Source organism: Sarcophilus harrisii, chromosome 2, assembly GCF_902635505.1.
Source record: "Sarcophilus harrisii chromosome 2, mSarHar1.11, whole genome shotgun sequence".
NCBI classification, from domain to species: domain Eukaryota; kingdom Metazoa; phylum Chordata; class Mammalia; order Dasyuromorphia; family Dasyuridae; genus Sarcophilus; species Sarcophilus harrisii.
This window is the reverse complement of record NC_045427.1, coordinates 473,651,955-473,678,877: the sequence shown is the minus strand read 5'-3', so window position 1 is coordinate 473,678,877 and position 26,923 is coordinate 473,651,955. Positions and strand designations below refer to the sequence as shown.

The following is a 26,923-nucleotide window of genomic DNA, read 5'->3' as shown; positions in this document are numbered from 1 at the left end:
TCCTTCAAAATCCTCTTGGTCCTTTTGGGGCCATGGAGAAGAGAGATGAGATTTAAGTAGTGTAAGGGATTCATTCCAATTCCAATTCTGTCTGTAAGCCCCTATGGTGGAGTAAGGGCAGTAATGCTGCATTTGCCAAGAAGTGAGGTTTTGCAAATGTCTGTCTGCAATCTAGCTGAGCTAAGATGAGAGCTGTTGCAGAGTGGGCCCAGCTCTCTCTGTGCCTGACCTGGAGGCTGCCAGGCAAGTCAGCAAGTATTTGTTAAGAACCTGTGGAATGTTTTTTCCATTTTTTTCCTTTCTTTAATGGAAAGTCATGGACAAATAGTAGACTGCGCTGTTTGGGGCAGCCTTTGTGTGTGTGTGTTTATGTAAATACAGGGACCTAGGCCTGTAATGGATGGAGTAAGAAAGGAGGAGGGGAGGAGAATAGGATGCATCACAATGGGGGACTTGGGCTGCACTTTCACGGATACCATGCTGCTGTCCTGCCACAAAAACCCATCTTTTCAATACCAATATTCTCTCAGGAGTGTCATATGACTGCAAATTGTGGGACGGGACGATCTCAGAAGAATAAATTTTAGGTGACCTAAAAGCCAATGGAATGACTCCTGGTGAGGGTAAGTAGCACACTGCAGTAGATTGACAGGGATGGTTCATATGTAAGACATAGCACCAAAATATGTTTTCAAGGCCATATTTGGCTGGAGAAAGAAGCAGAGGATCATGTAGGGAGAGTGAGAGACCACAAAGGGATGGCCAGGGCATTGTACTGTTATCCTCAAATGACTAAAAGGCTGGCAGCAGGGCTCCAGGGCATTGGGTAAATGGATCGCTTCTCTGTGGAGAATATAGCAGAGCAGGAGCAAGAACTGCAAGTCCAGGGGATGGGCACGGTGGTGGGGGCACCTTGGGAATGAGTGCCCCACTGGTGATCAGTGTCTTGTGGGCACATCTTAGTGAAGTAAGTACTTCCGTGGTGCTCGAAGGACATACCCCAAGCTTTGCAAAAGTGCCCTGACTTGTATGGATCTTGTATTCGCAATCATATCTGCCTATATGATTTTTCTAGCTCTCTGGAGCATCCCAGGTTTTCCCTTGACAAAGAATAACACTGTGACATGAGCAAAAAAGCTTGAGAATCACTGCTATATTTATTGTTCTATGCAAGACATTTGGAGAAACAGCAAAGGTAGATAAGGAAGAGTCTCATCCTCATAAATTTACAATTTAACTACAGAGACAACACACACACACACACACATACACACACACACACACACACACACACATACACACAGTAGTTAAGAGAACAAAAGGAGACATTATAGGTTTAAGTGCCCAAATGCATAGGATTCCAGAGAATTCAGTGTGGTACAGTCAACAGGACAATGAACTTGGGAGTCATAGAACCCAAGTTCAAATTCTAGCTTAGCCACTTACAAGCTGTATGAGAGTGTCAGATATTCTTAATATCCTTTCCAGCTCTGATCTTACACACCAACGCAGATTATTTGAGAAGGTTTTGTAGAGAATGTACAACTTGAGCTGGAACTTGAAAGATAGGAGTGATTTAAATAGAAGGTGGGCCATGAATGGCAGGAGACCTTGGGGGGGAACAGAAGTATGTGAGGTGCATGCCAGAATATAAGGAGGCTAGATTGAATTGGGCAGAATCTATATAATAGAGAGTAATGTTAGATAAATTCAAATAAGTAGTACCAGACCAATTAATGGAGAGTCTTGAATACCAGCAGGCAGAATTATAATTTGCTCCTTAGAAAGGTCTCTAGAAGTTAAAGAGGCACCACTGAATATGTTCTTTCTGTAGTTGCCTCTGAGTACCATTCAGGGAAATACTTTAGGGAGTCCAGGTGAAAACCAATTGCCTATCCACCCAAAACAAATCTATAGAGTTCTCTGACAGCTCATTATTTCCCCACAGTCTGACTGGACTTGGAAGACAGAGAGCTAACTTGCATTTGGCTTTAATTCTGATTTGGTTTTCTATAATATTTCATTTGTGTTTAGGTAGCAGGGCATGCACAGGAGGGATGGGAGAGTGAGGAGGATGCATCTGAGAGATACTGGAAGAGACATGATCCTGAAAGAACAAGACACCATTGCCTAGGATGTTATGGGGTGAAGGCTCATGGAAGAAATGCACAGAACAGGAAGAAGAAGAAGAAACTTTAGGGAGACTGTAGTTACAAAAAGAGCCATAAATTGGCCGCAGAGGGTAGTATCTGTGGCAGAGAGACAAAGGGCTAGAAATGCCTGAGTAAGGACTTGGAACAGTAAGAACATGATGAAAAGAGACAAGTTTGGAGTTCCAGGAATGTGGTGACAGTTATGGTGGGACTAGAAACTGAAAGACAGTGATAAAAGCTGGGAGAGGGGAGCAAGACAGTTCTCATTGGAAACGGTGCCCAAACTATTCTGTTTCAAAATTGTCATGATGAATTTTGGGGAACTGAGATTGAACCATTAAATCTTTTTGGGAGCAATAATATTAATAATAATAGCTACCATTTGTAAAAATATGTAATATTGACTTATATGAAGGTTATTTCATTTAAACCTCTCTTAATAATCCAGTGTGAGAGGTTATTATTATCCCCATTTTACAGATTATTATGATTAAAAAGTTTCAAGACAAAAAATTTCTGGGTAATTTAATCATTTTATTACTAAGGCCAGCACATTATTGATAAAAGGATTGTCATTTGGCCTCTTTCTTTTAGACCAAAGATAATATGGCTTATTTACACTTAATATATACTTCAAAGAATAGGTGTTTCTGAGGAGTAGCAATCTATTCAAAGAATGTATACCCCAAGCAAGCCTGAGCAAAACCCAATGGCTACTTCACCATGGTGGGGTCTTGAATAAGAAAGTTAGTCCAGTTTCATCATCAGCAATGACCTTCAAGAGACTGAACTTTTTAAAATCAAGGCTTTAGAAGAAGGGGAGAACTCTGGATCTCCCCAAATTATTGATTATTAATCATAATTTCTCTCAAGGTGAGGAAACTAAGGCAAAAGGGATTAAGGTCTTCTTGACTCCAGGTCTAATCTCTATCCACTGTCCACCTAACTACTTCTTAGAAATAGAAATAACTGATATAAGATAATTTATGTAGCAAATATACTAAGGTTTTGCTAAAGGGGCTGTGTAGCCCTTTTTATGCTCATCATTGTCTTGAATAAATATTTCGTTTAAATGCTTATTGAATTGCCTGCCTCAATAGCCAAGGAAAGAGTTAAATGAGTCAGATTGTAACTTTCCCAGAAAGAGAATATGGGTGGGGTCACACCATCGAGAGATCATAGAGAATATTCTTAATTATTGATAAACATCCAAGATTGATCTGAGTGAGGGAACAAGCCACAGAGAGATTACAGAGTATATCATTAATTATTGATTAACATCTAAGATTAAATTTGGGTTTCTGTCAGTCCAGTACCTTCCTTCTTGTAGTCTTTCAAATACTGGTAATCTCCTCCATCAGGTTTCAACCTCAAACTGGCTGCACTCACATAGCCCACCCTATACTGAGCTCATTCTCTCTGATAATTCAAGTGATCTATCATCAGCACGTCTCTAAAACACAGATATGACTCAGCTTAGCGCTTATCTTCCTTCCCGTTTTTTTTTTGGTCAGATGAGGAAACTAAGGTTTTAAGAACTGAGGTGATTGGCTGTGGGATTTTAGACAATCCAGGTCACCTTTCTCAGTCTCAGTTTCCTCTCCTGGACTAAATTATTTCTAAGGTCTCCCAGCTCTGACATTGTATGTTCTGTTCTAGCTTCAGCAATCTTATTATTTGAACATCTTATTTCTGCCTATTCATTTAATCTATAGTTTCTTAATGTTAATGTATCAGTGTTTGTTGTTTAAACTGCAATCTTTGGGAATAGAGGGAATCATGATTAATGTATAGTATATAGCACTAAGCACATGAACGGACTGATCTGGGGGCTTAGTAAACACCTTTAAATAATGATAGTGGCAGAGTCATCATGTGTCTCTAAGTAGTCTGCACATTGATTTATGTTTGCAGACACATACAAATCCAAAACAATTTTCTCAGACTAGACATTTCCACATCCTGATGCTCCACTGGTTTCTAGTCAGTACCATTTTAGGGAGTTTTATCCTGGAAGACAGAGTAAAATGGAGCCAATTTATGTGGAGTAAAGTAAGAATTAATGATCATTGAAAGTGTATCTATTTTCTGTCCATGGTAATGAAGCTTGACCAGAATCAAACACTTAAGTAGATTGTTCTGATTTTATATTCAAGAGCCTGCATAGAATGCCCCTGAAATACAAGACCACACTGATGGAAGTTAAAGAACTTTTGAGTTTTTCCATCTCAAGAGAAATTTAATAAAATATGATAGGTAAAATGTACAAACCAAAAGCAAATAATAACATAGCACAAAATTTCTGTCCTCTGAATAATCCCAAAGCTGATTCCAGATCATCTTTGACAAACTGCCCTGTCCTCCAAGGCAATGATGCTGAGGAAAACAGAAGACACAAATTAGGGAAGGGATATAACTGGAACAAAGTGCTAATGGGGTCTTGCTGTATGACACATTCACTCCATTTTTCTCCCAATTACTTTCTAGCTATGTGGTTAGAGTTAGACTTATGTTTATCATGCTGATTCTGCTCTGGAGATGTCCTCTTCTCTTAATTAGTATCCACCAACAATCCATGTTTTTTGGAACTTTTTCTATATAGACTTATAGTCTGGAGACTTCCAGATGTACTCAACTGAACTTTGCTGCCCAATCCCTGACATCTTCCTATATGTGATATAAGATAATTACCAATCAGATGCACCTAAGTGAGACTCTGATCCTTCCTATAAAACACTTCCTCACCTTTGCATCTGGGCAGCCCTGGTATAAAGAATGGAAGTTTTCATATCAAACAAGGAAAAATGCTGAGATCGTAATATATTTAGAGGACAATCAGAGCATCTCTAAGGATACCAGACTCCTTCCTCTATTTTATTGATATTTATCTCATAGCTCCAGCAAAAAGCCTCTCCTTCCCTGCCAGTGGAGGCCTGGTTGTGTCCTCTCTGGCAAATGACACCTAAGTACATTCTTGTGCCTTCAGGAACTAAAATCTGGATATAGCTTTTGCCTAAGTCCCTCTTATTTTGATGTTGCTTCCTCAAGGCTTTTCTTGCATGACTTAAAATGTGTCGATAATAAAGATTTATTGCTACTTTCACTTTTTTTTTTAAAGCATCACTAGCTGATTTGCATCTTGTATGAGAGTCTTAAAACAGTTGTAATGGCCGGAGACATCACACACTTGCCACATGGGAAGGTTCCATTGATATATAGTACATTGAGCTCAATGAACTATAAATAAATTGAACATAAATAACATAAAAAATATAATTTCTTATAATGAAGTCTCTGCTAGAGTTGTCTCTATTCATAGGCAGATAAGAATAATGTCTGAGAGCCATGGTTTTACAAAAAGCACTCCTGCAATATATATATATATATATATATATATATATATTAATAGCTTTGCTAGATTTCTTTTACCTTTTTTTTTTACCTTACTTTTGAAGGGTTCATTTAAGGGATCATGTACATTTATTTAATTTAAGGCCTCACATTCTTTGGAGAGCAACATAAGGCATTGGGCTCTTAGATCTAGAGTTGGCAAGGACCTCAGAGGTCATTTTATCTAATTCTTTCATTTTACAGATGAGGAAACAGGCCTAGAGTGAAAGTAATTTACCCAAAGTCACATGGCTAGTAAATGGCAAACCCAAGTGAATCTTCTGACTCTAAATCCAGCATTCTTAGTTATAGAAATTACTTGTATATGCAAAAATATGCTTCTAAATTATTTAGAATGCTTAAAAAAAGGGGGGGGGAATACTATGGTAGAAGGCTCTGTTCTTTCTTAGCTCAAATTCTCTTGTTCTGTGACCTACTTTCCTTAAGGATCCCACCCACTCTTATGGCTTCAATTATCCACCTCTATACAGATGGCTTCTTAATCTACATCTCTAACCTCTGAGTTCTAGTTTCATTTTTCAAAGAATAATAGGGCTTAGAAGTGGAAGACACTTTAGAGATCACCTACTCTCTCTCCATCTTATTTTATAGAAAAGATAACTGAGGTCTAGAGAGATCTTATCCAAATTTACAGACAGTAAGTAGCAGAGCTGGGATGCCAACCAGGTCCTCTGACTGCAATTCTACCACTACGAGTCCCAGATACCTCAAAAGCTGTGTCCAAAACTAAGTTCATCACCACTTCCCCATTTCCTCCACTAAATTTTCTATTTCTGCTGATGGCAAAACCATCTTTTTCAGGCTTATCATGTGGATCTTTGCCTCTTCTCTCTCTTTGACATGCCATATTTAAATCCATTGCCAACTCCAACAATTATTCCATCTGTGATATAGTTTCAAGTCTTCTCACCATTTTAGTCACTACTGTCTGGATCCATTTCAGTTTATTGCTCTCCTACCTAAAATATGGCCCCCAGAAATGAACACAATACCCCAGAGTGCCTGATTGTGACAGAGTAGAACAGGTATATTTTTTTCCTTCACTAAATATATTATACTTCCTTCTCAATGTAGCCTCAGATAATCTATGGCTCTTCTGGCTGCCATATCATGATGTGTACTCATGTCAAAATTCCAGTCCACTAAAATAGTCAGATTTTTTTCACACCAACTTTTGTTTAATCACATTTCTTCCAACTGTACTCATCTAGCTGATTTAAAAAAAAATTAAGATTTTACCTATTAAATTTCTTCTTATTAAATTTGGTTCTAGCTTGCCAAAATATTATGACTCTTGATCCTATCATCCAGCATATTGCTTATGTCCCCTGTCCCCTGACAGATTTATGTCATCTGAAAGCTTGCTAAGCATGCCATTTATACTTTTAACCAAATCACTGATTAAAATGTTGAAAAGAATTGTGTCAAAGAAAGAGTTTTGAGACACTCCAATACAGACCTTCTTCAGATATCACTTGATATCACTTTCAAAGAAAGAAAGATCAAATGCTATTGTGGTATTTAAAAGATATTAGAACAAGACTAACATTTTGGATAAATAATTTAGACAAGATTTAGAGGAAAATATGGCCAAGAATTACACAGAATGAAAGTGTATCCTACCTTGGTAGAGCATGAATTCTAGTGAAATCATAAATCTATCCAAGTATCAAAAGTATTATCTCCTCTACTGGTGATCAGTTTGGGATGGGGGATCCCCACTAGATTTACTAGATTTGTAATCCTAAAAACAATGCCTTGTACATAATAGGTACCAGTAAGTATTTGAATGAATATCAGATTTTAAAATGAATAGAATTTCAAACTTGGATCAGCTCTTTAGGATAGTGTAGAGGAAAATTAAGGGCCTGGTCTCTGCAATTTTCTGCAGGGTTTTAAATGGTTCCTTTACTGGCTCCTTTTCTTGACTCTAGGACCAGTGCTCTATCCACTGTGCCATCTAGCTGTTTCTTATTGGCTCCTTCTCACAAGATTTCATCAGGGGCCACATATTTTCCCTATATAGTCACTTTTGTCATTGAGCAGGCAGTATTCTTCTAGGGACAAGAACAAAAGGCGAGGGGAGAGGGATCTGGGTGTGTTCTTTGGAAGGCTATGCTTGCTTCATAGAGGAGCTGGAGAATCATAAGGAGGAGAGGAAGATGAAATAAAACATTTTGCAAAATGGAGAGCCATATAAATATAAAGGTATTATTTTTACTGTGCAGAGGCAGTAGCAAGATGTTCAATAAATATTGGATGATTGCATGGTGATTTGCTTATTCTTGGAGTATGTAGGAAACCCTGGAGGGGAAGAGGAAATTCATCCTGCTTATTATTGCACCCCCCCCCTACTTTTAACTAAGAGTAGAACAAAATTCATGACCATTCAAGTCCAGTGGTGAGGCATTAGATGGCTGCTCTACACAGAAACAATGTCACCTCCACTCCTGCCCTTCTCTGTAGTAGTAGGAACAGCAAGAACCTTTGGTGATTCTCCTGAATCCCAATAACCCATCAACCAGTCCTGATTCCAAAGTATTTCCCTTAGTTGGCAAAGCTGGGGTTTTGATCCTGATGGGTTATCTCTGTGGAATCAGAACTTTGTGCATAAAAATTAAATTTCTACATTTAAAGCCATCTGTCACAGACACTCAATGTGCATGGATTTTGGCAATGACAAGATACATGCAACATTCAAACTAAGCTCTGAGTAATCAACAGATTACGTCCAATTCTATGTCATCCATACCCAGCTGCCATTGTGCTCTGAGATCCCCATTAATACACAATTTCAATACAATAAGTTATACTTGAAAATATAATTGAGATTTAGAATCCCTATAGGAGAAGAAGGAAAAAGTTGCTCAGGGAAGGAGTTCCCTGGAGTTGTTTTTTCAGTGCTGACTAGGAAAACAGGCATATTCTCTGCTTGCTTTCTCTCTGTCTCTCTCTTTTTTTTTTTTTTTTTTTTTTTGGGTGTCACCAGAGTGGTTGAGTATAAGTCAGTCCTGTGGTTAATTCAAATGTTTGCAAACAAGATGCTTTTTTGTACTTACTCATTTCACCACTAAATGGGTACCTAGAAACAGACCTTAAAAACAGTCCCTGTTCTATGACATGGTCTTCCTATAGGGGAAGAGAAAACTGCTTAGACAACTGTCAGGAATATTTCATGACTCAACTGAGATTGTCTGAAAATACCTTTCTTTTCTTTTGTGGGGGAGAAGGGAGAGATCAATTTTAAATGTAATCCCCTCCCTTGTAGGAACTCTCTTTGTATCTCTAGGGCCTGGCACTTAGTAGGTACTTAATAAATGCATATTGACTTACTGGATGATGCATTTTTCTTAATTTTCATCTATTAGGTATTACTGCAGTGTTAGTAGTGCTTAGTTTCTACATAGTGTATAGGTCAGCAGACATTTCTTATCTGCAGAAGAAATCTGGCATTCCAACTGCCTTGACTAAAAGCTCCTTCTTAAAGCTGTGCCTACCTCTTCACTCTGAGGCCTTTTTTCAATTCTATTTACCAAGTCAGTTGGATATATTTGCTTAGGTTGTGTAAATATGCCTTCTCTTATGCGGCATAATCCACAGTCATTCATTCCAGGCAGTCTGATGTTTAAAAAAAAGGAGAAAGCAGAGCAATAGAGAGAGGAGTCATTCAGTCCACTGTCTCAATCAGAATATTGACCTACCCTTCGTTCCTTGTCCCCATATTCAATGCCCAAGGTGTCCATGGCACGGACAATAGCTGCCAGGGATTGGATAGTGTTGCTATAGACCACAGGCTTATACTGCTTCACGTCTTCTCCGGAGAAACCATCTTCATGAATAATCCTAAAAAAAACCCAAATACATCAAATGTCATAAGAATATTCCTCAGTTGAAATAATATCACAGAATACTTAAAGCATAGAGCCAGAAGAGACTTTGAATAGCAGAAGTGTGGTCTGTAAAACTCCAGCGTATGGCCTGAACCAGATGAAACTATAAGCAGGAAAAGGTTAACAAAATAAATATAAATACAGTAAATAAATCATGTTAATTTGTATTTTTCTAAGTTAATATGCTATATGCAGGGATCTATTTGAGCTTGATACCCCTGACCTAGAAAATAGAAATTGGATGTAGAAAGAACATAAATTAGGGCATAGAACCAATAATGTCAGAACTTAAAGGGACTAAAGAACATGGAATATTTTAACTGCACAGAATGGCAGAGTTGGAAGAGGCCTTAGAACATAGAATGGCAGAGCTGGAAGACTATAAAAATTTAAAGCTAAAAGGGGTCTCTGAATCTAAGCTCATCATTTTATAGAGGAGGAAAAGAAGACCCAAACAGGAGAAGTTGGTTACCCAAAGTTCCACAGCTAGTTAGTACATCTAACATGAGATACCCTGTTCTATTCACTCTTCTGTAGTCAATGGTATCAGGTAAAATAAAATCTTAGTTCAAGATAAACTTTGCTGCAGCCAACCTGTGTCCAAATTAGTGTGGATTTTGTATTAGTAGTATCTAATCTACTAAGGCCCTTATGGGGTTTGAGGGTAAAAATGGGAAAATAGGATCCCAAGCCATATTAAAAAGTGGGAGGTGTGATCCTTTTTTTTTTTTTTTCTTAAGACCTTAAAGATCTGTCTACCCAGTGGAAAATGCCATATGCAAAGGCACCAGGAGGAGGGGAGGCGGGAAGGCTCGGCACCATATTTCACACATACTCATTTATTCACCATCAATATCCAAGTATGTTCTAACATCCAAGGAGTTTGCTTAGGAAAATCCACCACCCAGAATGTGCTTTGATTGTGTTGGTTTCTTTTTCTTCGGGGTATAAGACTTTCTCCCTCCTGACCTCTGCCTGATAGTAGATTCTATAGAAAATTCTCCATGACAATCAAATAAATACTAGAGGAGACAATTCCTGAGTCTATGATTTCATTAGTATAGGAACTCCCAGATGAAGAAATTCCTTATACTGAAGCAAATGGGCACTTTTCCAGCAAGTCCTACATATCCTACACAGTTACTCACCCACAGTCGGTATATGTTGAGTGGGAGAGGGAAAAATTGGGTCTTCCTGACCCCAAGGTCAACACTCAGTACATTTTCAAAAATTATAAGTTGATGAAATAAAAGGTCTTTCTTAGGGACAAAGCTGCTTATTATAGAAGTTTCTACAATACCTCAGTGAAGGAATATCTCTTCTGTAATTAGCAAAGAAAGAGTCAGTCTCCCCCTCCCATACATATATGTATATATAGAAATATATATATATATGCACACATACACATGTGAATATATATAAACACATATTTTCCTTTGGAAGAGAACAATAAAAAATACATTAATGGGAGCCATATTTGTAAATTAATTTTGTCAAAAGTATATGAATTATTTGCTAGCTTAAGCAAGACCTTAGGCTGTAATTACAGGTGCTGATTTAATAAAAGTGCTTATTAGGCTTGTATTCCTGCTATAATGTGAAAGAACTATGGAAATTCAGAAACACTTTCATTGTTTAATAACAAGTGTGTCATCTAGAATAACATGTAACACTATGTAATTTGCCATACTACAGTAACATTGTCATCTTCCTTGTTTTGACCACTATGCTTACTCTTACTGGATAACTAATTTTTTTTTGGGGGGGGAGAGATAAAGTGTTCTTGCATCATGCTGTTGACTGATATTGATCTTATAATCCTCCAAAATGCTCACACCTTTATTGTCAAGCTCTAATTCCCTCTTCCTTACTTGTGAAACTGGTTCTTTGAACCCAAGAAAAAGACATCATATTCCTATAGAATGTAACCTCCATTGAGGAGGAATGGCTCCTTAAGCCATTTTCAGTTTTGTCTTTATAGCGTCAGCACCTGGAACATAGTAGGTACTTAAGCAATGCTTGTTCAGTCTAGGTGAATCAGCAATTTTAATATAATTTAGGACATTTTATTTGAAATAAACCAGTTATTGTTGTTGTGAATAAAAAGATAAACAAGACCATCAGTTGATTTGCTAATTGTTATTTCTGGTTATGGACAGAAGCCTCTTTTTTAGTATTTGGCCAGAACACATAGGTATTGTTTTTCTTACAATTAACCCCATGTTAGGAAAGCATTTTTGTAGGGAGATAAAGGTCCAGATCCAAGACACAGGAAACTACTTAAGAGGAAATTTATAGTCTTATAGAGATGCCTGAGAGTTTAAATCATTTACAAAGGATCAAAAAGACAGTATACACATAGACTTTTTTCCTTCCTCCTCCTTCTCTCCCTCTTTTTCTTCCTTCCTTCTTTCCTTCCTTCCATGTTTCCTCCCTCCCTCCCTCCCTCCCTCTCTTCATCCCTCCCTTTGTCTCTCCCTTCCTTCCTTCCTCCCTCCCATCTTTCCTTCCTTCCTTCCTTCCTTTCTTCCTTCCATCTTTCCTTCTTCCCTCTCTTCATCCCTCCCTCCCTTCTTTTGTCCTTCCCTCCCTTCCTTCCTTTTTCTCTCCCTTCCATCTTTCCTTCCTCCCTCTCTTCATCCCTCCCTCCCTCCCTTTGTCCCTCCCTTTCTCCCTCCCTTCCATCTTTCCTTCCTCCCTCTCTTCATCCCTCCCTCCCTCCCTCCCTCCCTCCTCCTTCCTTCCTTCCTTCCTTCCTTCCTTCCTTCCTTCCTTCCTTCCTTCCTTCCTTCCTTCCTTCCTTCCTTCCTTCCTTCCTTCCTTTCCTCTCTGCCTCCTCCCTCTCTTCCTTCCTCTCCCTTTATCTCTAACTGGAGTTAAGTGATTTGCCCAGGGTTATACAGCTAGTAAGCATCTGAGGCTAGATCTGAACTCAGGTCCTTCTGACTTCAGAGTCAGTGCGCTATCACTGTGCCACCAAGTTGCCCCCAGGTTGGCTTTCTATACAACAGCCCAAATTACTTCTCCAGGGACAATATAATTTAGTCTGGTTGAAACTAGCTAATTACTGAACTCTAGAGAGAGTTGGAAGGGACTCATCAGAAGGTGCTACACAACCTCACTGCTCCGGCCATCATATCAGGGGCTCCTCTCCTAGAGTGCTGTGGAGATGCTAATCTAGAGGCCAGTTGTTGTGCTTCCAAAAACACTGAAGGGGGATTTTTAGGGGGCAACTTGGAGCAAAACCACTGTCCTCTCTAGGGCAGGGCACAGTATTACTATTCTTTGTGGTAACTGGCTTACTGAACACTTAAGTTGTCAACACCAAAAGGACAGAAAGGAAACTTGCTTAGATTGGGTCGCTGGCTTAACGCTGAAGGAGTTGAGCTCTGTAAGATCCTTGACATACCTGGAGGAACTCCACCATATTAGGAACCACTGCCCTGGAGAGTCAACTCTCTGCAACATCTGCTGGCTCCCTTCCCAGCTATGTCTTTTCTGAGCTTTCCTGGTTCCCTCCCTCTTACAACAACAATATCCACAACAGCACAACAATAACAGCAGCAATGGCAGCCTATGTGTATGCTGTGCTTTAAGGTTTACAAAGAGTTTTACATATATTTACTCATTTGATCCTTACAGCAACCTGGGAGGTAGGTGGTATCTCCATTTTGCAGATGAAGAGACTGGAACTAGCATTATTCAGACTTCTCAGCTACTATCTTTAATTTTAAGCACTTGTCTTTCTGAAAGTTACTACCTTATGGCTACATAGAATTTTATTCAATTTCATTCATCAAATATTGATTAAACATTAATTGTGTGCAAAGCATTGTTATTTTTTCCCAACACATCTCATGGCTGTCATAATATCTAGGTGGCCCAGTGGGCAAAGTATTGAGCTCTGAGCAAGAAGGTCTGAGTTCAAATTTGACCTCAGTCAATACTTCTATGATCTTGGACAGGTTATTAACTTGTCTGCCTCAGTTTGCTCAACTGTAAAATGGTGATAATAATAGCATCCATCTCTTAAGGTAATTCTGAGGATCCACTGACATAATATCTTGAAAATACTAGCACATAGTAGGTGCCATTGAATGTTTACTCCACATTCCCATTCCCTGTTATTTGATCTTTACATCTGTCTTAGAAGACAGATAAGGAACATTGCATTGTTCCTGTTTGACACATGGTAAACTGAGGTCCATACAGCTTACATAGTTTGCTTGACTTCAGGTAAATGACAATCCAAGTCTCCTGACTCTTAGAGGCTAACTCTCTTCATTATACCACATTCCAGGACCAGACTGAGAAGACTTCAAATCCCACCTCTTGAGCTTGCTACCTTTGTGGCATCAGACAAATTACTCAACCTCCCTGAGACACTGTTTCTTTATCTATAAATTAAGGGAGTTAGAAGAGATAGTCTATGATGGTCTTCTAGCTCTAAAACTATGATCCTATAATTCTATGTGTCATAAAAGAGCTTAGGATTTAGAGATGGACAGCACCTTCTACCCAATACTTCATTTAACTTTCTATTTTTGTATATCTATGATTACGTAGATGTAGCACCATGTTAGGTAGAAAACAAGAGATTTTAAAATATCCATGACTGACATTCTTAGCCAGAATGATTTCAGTTTCTCTCTTATGATACGGTGTCTTAAGGTAAAGAGCTTGGCCCTATAGGACTTTTTAAAATACTAATATTTTCAAAAAATTTTTTTTTAATCTTTTGAGACCACATTTCAAAATCCTAATGTTTCAAAAGAGTTTTATTTCTAGACTTGTTCAAACTGCCTTATGCTAATTTAAATTTATGCCCCTCTATCTTCAACAATGAAAGGATTCAAATCAGTTCCAAATGATCTGTAATGAACAGAACCAGCTATACCCAGCAAAAGAACATTGAAAAATGAATGTGGACCACAACATGGCATTTACACTCTTTCTGTTATTGTTTGCTTACATTTTTTGTTTTTCTTCCCAGGTTATTTTTACCTTATTTCTAAATCCTTTTTTTTCTTGTGTAGCAAAGACAACTGTATTAATATGTATACATATATTGTATTTAACATATACTTTAACATATTTAACATGTATGGGACTACCTGCCATCTAGGAGAGGGGGTAGAGGGAAGGAGAGGAAAAGTTGAAACATAAGTATTTACAAGGGTTAATGTTGAAAAAATTACCCATGCATACGGTTTGTCAATAAAAAGCTGTAATAAATAAATAAACAAATAAACTTATGCCCCTGATTTTGGTGGAGTTTTAGGAAAAACATCACTTAAAAAAATGGCCTCTTTGTTTGACCAATGCCATGTTCACAATTGCTTAAATACAATTCCCTCACTTTGTGGGGAGAAAAGGAGAAGGTATTTGTGAGTGGCCTCTCATATGAATTTTTAATTCTCTCCTTTGACCAAACCTATAATTTAGGCACTATGTGAGACAGGATTAAGTAGATCAAAGAATAAAACACAGCAGGACTTTGTACCTGCTCAGACCACTTTTTTTTTTTAATGTGCTTGGCAGTGTTTCTACTGGGCTTATACCCCAAGGAGATACTAAAGAAGGGAAAGGAATCTGTATGTGCCAAAATGTTTGTGGCAGCCCTGTTTGTAGTGGCTAGAAACTGGAAAATGAATGGATGCCCATCAATTGGAGAATGGTTGGGTAAATTGTGGTATATGAATGTTATGGAATATTATTGTTCTATAACAAATGACCAGCAGGATGAATACAGAGAAGCTTGGAGAGACTTACATGAACTGATGCTAAGTGAAATGAGTAGAACCAGGAGATCATTATATACTTCAACAACGATACTGTATGAGGATGTATTCTGATGGAAGTGGATTTCTTCAACAAAGAGACCTAACTCAGTTTCAATTGATCAAGGATGGACAGAAGCAGCTACACCCAAAGAAAGAACACTGGGAAATGAATGTAAATTGTTTGCATTATTGTTTTTCTTCCCGGGTTATTTTTTACCTTCTGAATCCAATTCTTCCTGTGCAACAAGAGAACTGTTCGGTTCTGCACACATATATTGTATCTAGGATATATGGTGACATATTCAACATATATAGGACTGCTTGCCATCTGGGGGAGGGGGTGAAGGGAGGAAGGGGAAAAGTCGGAATAGAAGTGAGTGCAAGGGATAATGTTGTAAAAAAATTACCCAGGCATGGGCTCTGTCAATAAAAAGTTATTAAAAAAAAAAGAAAAAAAAAAGAAAAAAATTGTGCTTGAGCATGGGCTCCTTCCCTTGAGCTCTTCTCTCCTCACTTAATACTCAAGTGAGGTGCTAGTGCTTTGTATCTGAGACTTGTTCTCATAGCTAGCATTTACATATAGTACTTATCTATACATATTTGTTCATATATATGTGTATGTATATGTATATATGTGTGTATACACACACACACACACACACACACACACACACATATATATAACATTTTAAGTTTTGCAAAGGACTTTACAAACATTATCTTATTTAATCGTGAAAACAACTCTAGTAGATAAATCATTATTATCTTCATTTTTACAAATGAGGAAGCTGAAGTAAGCAGAGGTCATACAGCTAGCAAGAGTCTGAAGCCAGATTTGAATTCAGGTTTTCCTGATTGTCCAGTGTTCTACTCTTTGAACCACATTTAGCTATTTCCTATTCTTGCGTTTTAGAGGGGCCTGTCTAAGGAGGAATGATGGGGGAATTGTCAGTTGTTTGGCTTGCTTGGTACTCAGGACCTGTACCCCAGTGCTTGAGCTAAGGAGGTGGGAACCTAGGGTAATTGTGTGTGTGTGTGTGTGTGTGTGTGTATGTGTGAGCATTTAAAGAATGGTACCATTGCTGCAAATACATATAGAACCTTATGTGGTCCCTGATAAAGCACCAGATGGCTAGGCAGATCACTTTGAAATAGTGTTAATCTTTTTGCTTCCTTCACCCTCACATCACCATTCTACGTCTTTAAGAGATCTTTGCTAAGGTTTCCTCTAATATAGACTTCATTTTAGGAGATGGCCGTTGCATAGTCAATACTTCTAGCCACTGTAAGCAAATCTGTTCCAAGGCAGCAGAAGTTTGTTACCTCCTTAATCTAGCAAGAGACTCATTTTCACTGTCACCTTACTTTCCATACCCATCTATTTTTTGTGAGGCAAATTAGACTGGTAATTTGGATTTACTTTTGGATATACTTAGAGCTGCAGCATTTTAGTTTGAACAAAATGAGAGAAACTAGAGTGTGAAAAAATAAGATCCCAGAAAGACACCACCAGTGAAATTTAATGTAATACCATTATGTATCTTGCAATGATTGAAGGCATTAAAGTGGAGGACAATTACCCATATAAGACCCCGAAATATAACAACTTAACAACTACATGTTAAAAAACCATCTAGGTTTTTCTTCCTTTTTTCATTCTCTGCCTTACTTGAATGTCATTGGCTAGTACTTCTGAGCCACTGGATTCACAGCCCTTTGCTGTATCTCTCTACCATTGTCCCCAGGTGTCCTCCAGACTCTAAGGCCTTCCAGTTTATTCAGATTCTCCGGGCCTACATGCACACTTCAGCCTCCTATTTCTTTAAGGCTACTGAAGAGAAAAAGTTGAAGTTTTTTTTTAAAGGAGGTAATTAATGACTAAGTTAAATAAGAGAAAACAAACTTAACTCATTACAGAATTGTGAAATTGCAAGGCATTTTCTCTTAAGTCATGGCCTTAACAAATAATCACTGAATGAATGAAATGCTGTGTCTAATCACAACCAGCAGGTTTGCTGTTTTGTGCTTTGTTCTTGAAGGGGACCATGACATCAAGGAGGTGATCTCCCATCTACCAGGAACCTGGCCTGGCTTCTCCCATGTGGGTGGCAGGAGGAATCAGATCAACACGATGATTCCTGGGCAGCGCCCACCAGCCATCACTCTTTCTAGCTTCTTTGTCCCAGACTCACCAACTCCTTTCCACATCTTCTTCCCTGATTAGAAAGAAGTTCCCTGAGAGGTGGGACTGTCTTTGCTTTGACATCTTGTCCCAGTACATAGCGGTATGTTGCTACTGTTGTTGAGTCACTCAGTCCTGACGGACTGTGCATTTGGGATTTTCTTGGCAGACATTGATTTGCCATTTCCTCCTCCAGCTCATTTTACAGGTCAGGAAACTGAGGCAAACTGGGTTGACCAACCTGTCCAGAGTCACGCAGCTTGGAAATGTCTGAGGCCAGATTTGAACCCATGAAGATGAGTCTTCCTGACTCCAAGTCTGATGTTCTATGCACTGCGCCACCCAAGGCCCATTAAGGGAGAAGGAGAACAGAAAGCTAGACTGGAAGCAAACTTATGGGTCTGCCTCATGGCAAGCACTAAATAAATGCTTATTCATTCTTTCATTCACTCATTTATTCACATCAGGAGCAGGACCCTAAGGCCCAAACTTAGAGATAATTACCTCCTTAAAAAACAAACAAACAACTTTTCTCTTCAGTAGCCTTAAAGAAATAGGAGGCTGAAGTGTGCATGTAGGCCTAGAGAATCTGAACAAATTGGAAGGCCTTAGAGTCTGGAGGATGCTTGGGGACAATGGTAGAGAGATCCACCAAAGGGCCATGAACCCAGTGACTCAGAAGTACCAGCTAATGACATTCAAGTAAGGCAGAGAATGAAAAAGGAAGAATACAACTATTCCACTTGTCACCTTATTTTTTCTCTTCTCCTTCAAAGCTGGGACCTCTTCTGTCTTCTTCCCTGGCAGTGCTATCAGATGCTATCAATCTGCTGTTAGCAAGGCTCCACCCCATTCACAATCAAATAAGACTCCTTCCTTTTAGTTTGAACAAATCTAGGGAAACTAGAATGTGAAAAAACAAGATTTCAGGCAGACACCACCAGTGAAATTTAATGTATTACCATTATGTACCCTGTAATGATTGAAGGCATTAAAGTAGAGCACAATTACCCATATAAGATCCCTGAAATATAACATGATATGGAGGGAAGGCATGAAGAAAACTGTGATCGAAAGCTGATCATTCATTGAGAGTGCCTAATATAATATTATCATATACCCATGGCATAAGGTGAAGCATCATTGCATCATCATACTCCATTTTAAACTGTCTTCCATGGTTTAAAAGGAATACAAAAACTTGGATGCCCAAAGCCTTGTGGAACTACGGGAGTCATAACAGAAAATAATTTGAGGGAATTTTTTTTCACTTAAAATAATGAATTTTCAGATACTATAAAATATAGGAAGATTAGTCAAGTAAGATGTATCTCTAAGGCCCAAACCCTGCTAGAGAGAGCTGAAATGCAGCCCCAGTCAGACAGCTTGCATATTTGGATGGTTCTGTGATATATTAGTCATTGCTACCACCTCCCTCTCCCCCCAAGCCACATTTGTTTTCTGCATCCTAGATATGGAATCATAGACTCATATAATTTTAGTATTGCAAGGGAATTTAAAGGTCACTCAAGTTATACTTGCCTATTTATGGTTGAAGAAACTCACCATGTTCTTATTGAGCTACAAAGTCAGTGAAATACCACTCAATTCTACATATCTCGGAGAAAAAAGCAAAAACCCACTCACAAACTAAGTTTCATTGGAGATTGTTCTTGGCAATAAAGTCAGAAGGTCAGAAGGAGAATAGAGAGCTAGATTGGAAAGCAAGCTTGAACTTAGTTTATAGATCTGAATATTTTATTTTGAACATGAAAATGAAAGTTAGAACATGGAAGTCATTAGGAAGGAAATATTTGAAGCAGACAACAGAAGGCCAGAAGCCAAACAAAACATAGTGATCATATTCAGATTTTCAGAGATTGCTTTTATGGTAAAATTGCTGAGCAAGTCCTTTTTTTCTGGACTCCCACCTGACATTTTCTTCTGATACTTAACCAAACTGGTATGAAGGTATTTTTTCTCTATGATACTTCTGGCTTGGATTTCCAAGGCTATTTTTTTCCCCTTCTACCAAGAATTCTGTTTTAGAGTTGTACTCTCTTATGAGTCAGATTTTCTATGGAAAACAGGTCACCAAAGGAATTGGGGTCCATTAGCATGTTCTTACTATCTTTTGCTCCTCTCAACTTGTGAGCATGTTGTGCTTTATTAATAAATCCATAATAGGGTAGAAAGAACATTGGATGTGAAATCAAAAGTTCTAGATTCAAATCCTTACTTTTCCAGGAACTTATCTGTGTGGACTTGAGAAAATGATTCATTTTCTTTGAGTCTCAATTTCTTTATCTATAAAACAAGGGACTTTTAAGACCCCTTCTAGTTCTAAACTTATGACCTTATAATTCCCGGTGTCTTAAAGAGTCATAGCACAGTTGGAAGTGGTTTTCAAAATCACTTAGGACAATCTCATTTTACAAATGAGGAAACTGAGATCCAATTCAATTCAACAAACCAATTCTACTTACTATTTAAAAGGTCCTCTACTAGCCTGGGGAGGTAAAGAAAAACAAGTGGGCTAGTTCCTGTCCTCAAGAAGCCTCTATTACATCATTGGAATAATAAGTATATGATCATTTGAGAAAGAAGGGAAGAATGACAACTGAAGAAATCAAGAACATTCCATGGGAATTGAGCCTTAAAGGATGCTAAGGATTCAAGATGGAGAGGTGAGATGGGATTACATTTTGGGCATGAAGAACAACCCGAGCAAAGGTAAAGAGATAGGGAGATAGATTCTCAATTTTGAGGAATAGCTAGCAGATAGTCTGGCTATTCGTAGAGTGAATGAAGGAAAATAATATGAGATTAGTCTAGATAGTAGGTGGGAGCCACCTACCTTGCAAATGGTCTTAAATGTCATGCTGAAGAGTTTGTTTTTTATCTCTAAGCAATAAGTAGCCAAGGAAGATTTGGTTCCATCCTTTATCCTTTCCTCTTTCCTGATCTTCATACTATCCTTTCCTCACATACCCAGTTGTTTCTCTCTCCCTGTGTCCCATTCTTACTCTTATTTGGTTGTCAAGTAATCCCTCTAAAGTAATAATTATGCTGTAATTCAGGACTTTAAAATCAGAACATCAGATTTGGAGGGAACTTCAGAGACTATCTCTTCTAATCATTACTTGGAAGCAATGCTGCTTTTCAAAGCAGCTTAATATCTTTTCTCTAGCTATCACTCCACAATGTTGACTTATACTGACCTTGCAGTCCACTAAAAAACACAAATATTTTTTAAGTTCATTTTTTGAATAAAAAGGTAAGACTTTACATTTATTCCTACTGAATTTTGGTTTTTCAAGGACTTTTTGGATCCTTGGGATATTCTTTGGGATATTAGCTATCCTTGTTAGGTTTTTGTCCTCTGCAAATCTGATAAAAAAATAGTCTGTCCAAATAATTTGTAAGAATGTTAACCGGCATCAGGCCAAATGCAGATCCTTGTGGCACTCTCTGAAGATTTCCTGCCAAAAACACAGCCTATTACTCAATTCCAAATCCATCTATCTATATATTATTATGGCCTAGTTCTCATCTTGTCTTATAGACAAGAAAGAAGAATATGAGATACTTTATGAAATGCTTTGCTAAAATCTAGGTAAATGGTATCCCAGGCTGGGCCATGATCTACAAGTTTATTAACTTTGTCAAAAAAAGGAAATAAGTTTAATCTAATGTGACTATTCTTGAAGAAGCTGACTTTTTGTAATAACTGCTTCGTTTTGGGGGTGTTCACCAACCATCTCTTTAATGATTCATCCTTGATTCCCTGCCACCCCCTCCTACTCCAAGGAATTAAAGTAAAGCTCACTGGTCTATGATTAGAGACTACTTTTCTCCATTAAAAAAAAATCACAACATTTGCCGTTCTCCAATCTTATGGTACCTCTCCCATAATATCACAAATCACTGACAGAGGCTTAGCAGCCATATTTTTTTGGGTCTTTAGTACCAGAGAATGAAATTTATCTGGGACAAGTGACTTCAGTTAATTGAGGACAAAAAAGTTGCCTTATTTATCTTGGTGGTCAAGTAGTTCTTAGCCATTTTTGTCCTTTACCATTCAAAGATCATTTTTTGGCAGAAAAAAAGAATAAAACATCACATTAACTCTGCCTCCTTTCTGATGTGAATTATTGTCATTTCATCCACCCCACACAGGTGTTCTACCCTTTTTTGATTCCTCTCATTCTTCCAATGTAGTTCAATACCAAAAAACAACTCTACTTTATCCTTGGTTTTCTTAATCTGAGCTATAGCACTTCTGATGTAGTTTTTACAAGACTGTCATGCTATTGATGGCTGAAGGACATTCATTTTCAGTTACCTTCCCTGACTTCCACCTTTTTCTGGAAGAAAGGAGGGAATATGTACATGTCTTTTAAAAACTCAAGTTTATGGATGAGTATTATGTCCTTCCATATCAGTTTTTTTTTTTTTCAGAAAAGCACCATTTTTCACCCTCATCAGAACTGTCTTCAGCATTTCATTCTTGAATTTCCTAAACTTCCTGGGCTGACTTGTGGAATTTTAGTCCATCTCAGTGATATTAGAACCTTTTGAAATCTACTTCCTCCAAACTTAAGGCACATGACAGATCATTATACCTAATTTCTCCATAAGGTTCCTCTCTCTCTCTCTCTCTCTCTCTCTCTCTCTCTCTCTCTCTCTCTCCTCTCCCTTGAAGAATGAGATACAGATTAAATAGAATTTTTCATTTTGTTGGGTTCTCCATTTTTTTGAAGGAGAAAGTTGTCATTAAGGCAAGAAATCATTAGCTCTTCTGCTTCTGTCAGAGAAAGTTCACCAGTTAATGGGTCCACCATTACCACTATATCTTACTTCCACATCAGGCTTGTGATCCATTTGCCAAGCTTCTCATCTATTTCCTCTTTCTGCCCAGGTGGTCAGTAAGATAGTCCTATCAAAATTGCTTCTGTTTCTTCCTCTGTCTTCACCCAAATGCTTTCTATCCTACTTATCCTACTTTGCTTGTATAATTATACCTTCTTAAATTCGTGCTGCTCATCTCCCTTTTACCTAACTTATTTCTGTTAAATAAGATGAACCCATACATATATTTCAATCATAGATTTCATCCTACCAAGCTTCAGTAACAGCAGTTAGGTCAAATTTATAAGATTGTCTAATCCTTGTGATTCAATGACCTCAGAAGGCAACATGATATAGAGAAAAGAATTATGGATCTGTGCTCAAAATCCTGGTTTTTGACATTTACTAGCCTATGAATTTGAATAAACTGCTTAACACTTCTAAGGCTAAATTTTTTTTTAACTGTAAATTGCAGATGATAACATCTGCACTACCTACTTAGTGAACTGGTGTGAGAAAAACATTTTATATATTTCAAGATTCTGTAGAAATGTTATTATTTTGAATGTTATCTTTCTCTTGTATGACAGAGGCTGCGATTTCCTGACTTAATCAAATGTCCTAAACATTAGATCAAAGGGAAAGAATAAAGTTTTCCTTAGTATCTCTTTGCATGAGGAAAGCAGATATACTTAAGGTAGAATGGATTAAGTAATTCAACTTGGGGACGGATGGATGGATTGAGCTTTTTTATACTGGGTTACTGGAAAATTGAAATGATTACAACAATTTCCTTCTGCCCCAATCATTGTCCTTAGTGGAGCTAGATCTGTTGAAAGAAGGTGCAGGAACAAGTGAATTTGTTCCAGATTATCTATTCCAATGAAATTAAGGGCAGATGCAGTCAGTATTTAAGTCCATTTGATTCCTGTAGGGGATGGGACCATTACTTTTGCCTTATAAGAAGAGAAGAAGTCAAAGCTGGTTCTGAGAAAATCAAGATAAAGAAATACTTGAAAAATTCAAGGGGAGATGGAATAAGGAATCAATTTTAAAATGAACATCCTTGTAATGACAACTTCTTCAATGAATATTCAGATTGTGTATATATTTAATAATGTGAGAATATCTATGAATATCCTGAATTCACGATGGGCACTCCATTTAAGGAGGCATAAACAAGTTGTAAATGGAGGGTAGAGAATAATTTGGGCAAGTAAGTAATGCAGTTAAGTACTGGATCCGGAGTCAAGACTCAACTTCCTGAGTTCAAATATGGCCTCAGACACTTACCAACTATGTGACCCTAGTTAAGTCACTTAATCCTGTTTGCTTCAGTTTCCTCAACTATACAATGAGCTGGAGAAGAAAATTGCAAACTATTCCAGTATTTCTGCTAAAAACACCTTGAATAGGATCACAAAATATTGGACACAATTGAAAACAATTGAACAACAGAGAATAGTTTAAAATAAGGCAAACATATGCTAAGTAATAAATAAAGGATACAGACCAGGTGTTCTTAACCTGGGGCCTATATGTCCCATAATTTTAGAGAATTTATGAAAATTTCCCTCTATTTTGATAACTATGCTTCAATAGAATTGAATTCCTTTGTAATTCTATACTTTTTATGCTATTCATTTAAGACATTATTCTGAAAAGGGATCCATAGGTTTCCCCAGTTTTTCAAGGGGGTCAGATTACACAGAAAAGAGAACAACCCCTGATATAAAGCTCCAGGCATAGGGATCCTGGAGAGCAAAGGCTTCTCACAGAGGCAGAACTTTGAGGAATGGTTAACATAAAGGTAAATACTGTGGAGGAGAAGTATTCCTTGAGTATGGGGGATGGACGGGTTCAAAGGCCCATTAACAGGTTAGTGTGGCAAGGCAATTAGCAGTATTGGCTAATAGTCTTCAAGTAAAAGAAGAAACATAGCATGGAGGATGAAAGCCAGATGTTTGCCATCTGCACTGAAGACAAAAGAAAACAGACTTCATTGTAGCATTATGCAGGAGGGATTTCAGTTCAATTAAGCCTTGTGAAAGACTAGAAGAGAGAATTAGAACAGAGGGAGAGGGAAGGGCCTTCTTTGGAAACCTCTAAGGATGGGGAAGACAGATTGGCTGTGAGGGTAGGAAGGGACACAACTTGGGCTTGGAGCCAGAGGAACGGACTAGCAGAATTCTGAAGCTTCTTCCAGTATTTTGTGGAGGGCTTTAGAAACTAATTGTATTTTATGTGAATTCAAACTGTTTAGCAGGAAATATCTTGAAATGTATTCAGAAAGAGGACTGGAGTTATATGAAAATTCAGGGTACCCAGTCTTCTGTGAAATTTGAATCACAGAGATCTCATAAGTTTATAGATGTGGCTGGAAGGGTCTTAGAGGCCCTCTGGTCCAGTTCTCTCATTTACAGATGAGGAACACGAGGTCAACAAAAGGGAAATGACTCCAGGAGGAGTCACTCACTTTTCCTTCTACAATGAATGTTTAGGCTTCTGCTCTCTGGACAATGTCGTGGGACAGTGACACAGGGGAAAGCAGGCAATGGATTTTGTGTTAGGGGAAGTATCCAGCAGTGTCCAGGTTTAGTCTGAGATCCTCTCTCATTTAACATTTTCATTAAAGCACTTGAAGGAGTAAACAGTATGTTAATAAAATGTACAGATGAAACTAAATTGGGAGGTGTTGCAAACAGCAGTAAGGCAAGAGAAAAACTGCCAGGAAAATAACAGAATCTGATTGGTTGGGAGAAGGGCCAGCATAGGTGAGACCTCCCAAGGAAAGAAAAGCTGTCTAAGAGAGCATGCTGAGATGAGCAGCTGCTGGGCCTGCTTAGGTCCAGCTCTGGCTCGTCCTCTTGGCTCAGGTGGGTACTGGCTGTCAGGGACCTCTCCCTTGTGTTTTGTGCCACTTAAGTTGAAGTTGTTAGTTAATAAAATCATCACTGGGCATGATTTGCTTAGAGATGAGACCCTGACCTTGTTGCTATTTTCAAGATTTGCCTGATGAGGCAGATGAGCCATGATTAATCCAGGTTGACATGTGGTTGATAGACACAGATATAAGGGGAAGGGAGTGGCTACCATTGGGGCTAATGGAGGTTACTTCCCTGAAGGGGCCATATTGCTTTCTTTCTGCCTTAGGCTTCAGGACTTTGGGAATGATGCTGCTTAGTTACACTCCAGGGGCCCCAGACTGTAGGAATTCCTGGCCTTTGAATCCAGATTCATATAAATGAGTCTTCCTTGGCTGGTTTTCCTTGGGGATTCCAATTTCATAGTTCTCTATGGGCAATCCTAGCTTTTCACCTGCAAGCCAGGGACTTGTTCTGGTGTTGCAATTAGAGGCTGAGACTATTTTTCAGGTTAACCTAGCATTTCACAGGTTAAATTGCTCCCATTTTCCACAGATCATTTAACATTACATCAGATTATGATGTAACATCAATAAACAAGGCAAGTTGTTTTGAGCTGGCTCTCCATGCTTTTAGCTTTGGGAGGTGCCTGAAGCCAAAACAATCTCATCTGTTCTCTTCTCCACATCACCCTGCTAGATGGGAACTGATCTTCTGGCCTCAGAGATTCTACTAGCTGACAGGAAAACTCTCCAGCAGCAGCAGTGAGCTCTGAACATTTAGCAAATATGGTGGAAGACCTTCCCTCCATTCCTATTTGCCAAGATGTTGGAAGTACTTGGGATAATTTGATCTGACCACTCAACTATCCCCAGAAAAACCTGAGTCAGACTGGACCAGAAATCTCCCCCTTGTTATTTGGTATGACATTTTCTACACATCTGTCTCCCTGAAATAAAACAGCAATGCTCAAAGGAAAGGATTTTCCAGATTGTGAAGAGATACTGAGAGTGTAATAGCAAGAGCATTCAGTGGCTTTCTGGCCTCTGGGTGGTGCAATTCATAGCGTACAGGGCCTGGAGGCATGAAGAACTCTCTGAGAGTTCTAATTCAGTTCCAATTCTTTAGTAGCTGTCTGGGCCTCAGTTTGCCTCAGTTTCCTCAACTGTAAAATGAATTGGAGAAGGAAATAGCAAACCATTCCTGTATCTTTGCCAAGAAAAATCCAAATGGGGTCACAGAGTCATTCGCAACTACAACAAGACTCAATAATTCATTCATTGGCTTTAAAGTTTAGAGTACTAAGGTTTGACTCCTGATTCTCACCACCTAAGTGACATTAATCAAATTTCTTTCACTCTTTGGGTCTTGGGTATGGTTGGATTATAAGATCCCTTCCTGCTTGAAATCAGGGGTACAGAGGGTACTCCTAAATAGTTTGTAGATAGATTTCAGGAATTCCAACAACTTGAATGGGGAAAATCAATCAATCTCTCTTTCTCTCTCTCTCTCTCTCTCTCTCTCGCTCTCGCTCTCGCTCTCGCTCTCGCTCTGTCTGTCTGTCTGTCTCTGTCTCTCTGTCTTTGTCTCTGTCTCTCTGTCTCTCTGTCTCTCTCTCTTTCTTTCTGTCTCTGTCTCCTTCCTCCCCCCTCTCTTCAGTAACCCTAAACTGAAATTTACCATTTCTTTCAATTATTTAAAAACATTAAATAATATGGACTAGAGTCTTCATCAGAATTTCAGTATACAAAAAAATTAAGAATTATTACTCTAAATAAAATAACCCAGA

General features: G+C 38.4%; 1 protein-coding gene and 1 long non-coding RNA gene across 3 annotated transcripts in view; one reads left to right on the top strand and one right to left on the bottom strand.

Annotated features, from left to right (window-relative positions):
• GNAO1 (G protein subunit alpha o1) overlaps positions 1–26,923 on the bottom strand; it is a 251,196-nt gene that overhangs the window by 143,252 nt on the left and 81,021 nt on the right. For both annotated transcript variants that reach the window (XM_031954533.1, XM_003757263.4), the window contains exon 3: positions 9,266–9,407. In XM_031954533.1, coding sequence (XP_031810393.1) covers positions 9,266–9,407 — 142 coding nt within the window. The remainder of the gene's footprint in view (positions 1–9,265; positions 9,408–26,923) is intronic.
• LOC116421770 lies at positions 307–2,103 on the top strand. The gene is made up of 2 exons (XR_004232290.1): positions 307–623; positions 2,035–2,103. It is a non-coding gene; the product is annotated as an uncharacterized LOC116421770 (long non-coding RNA).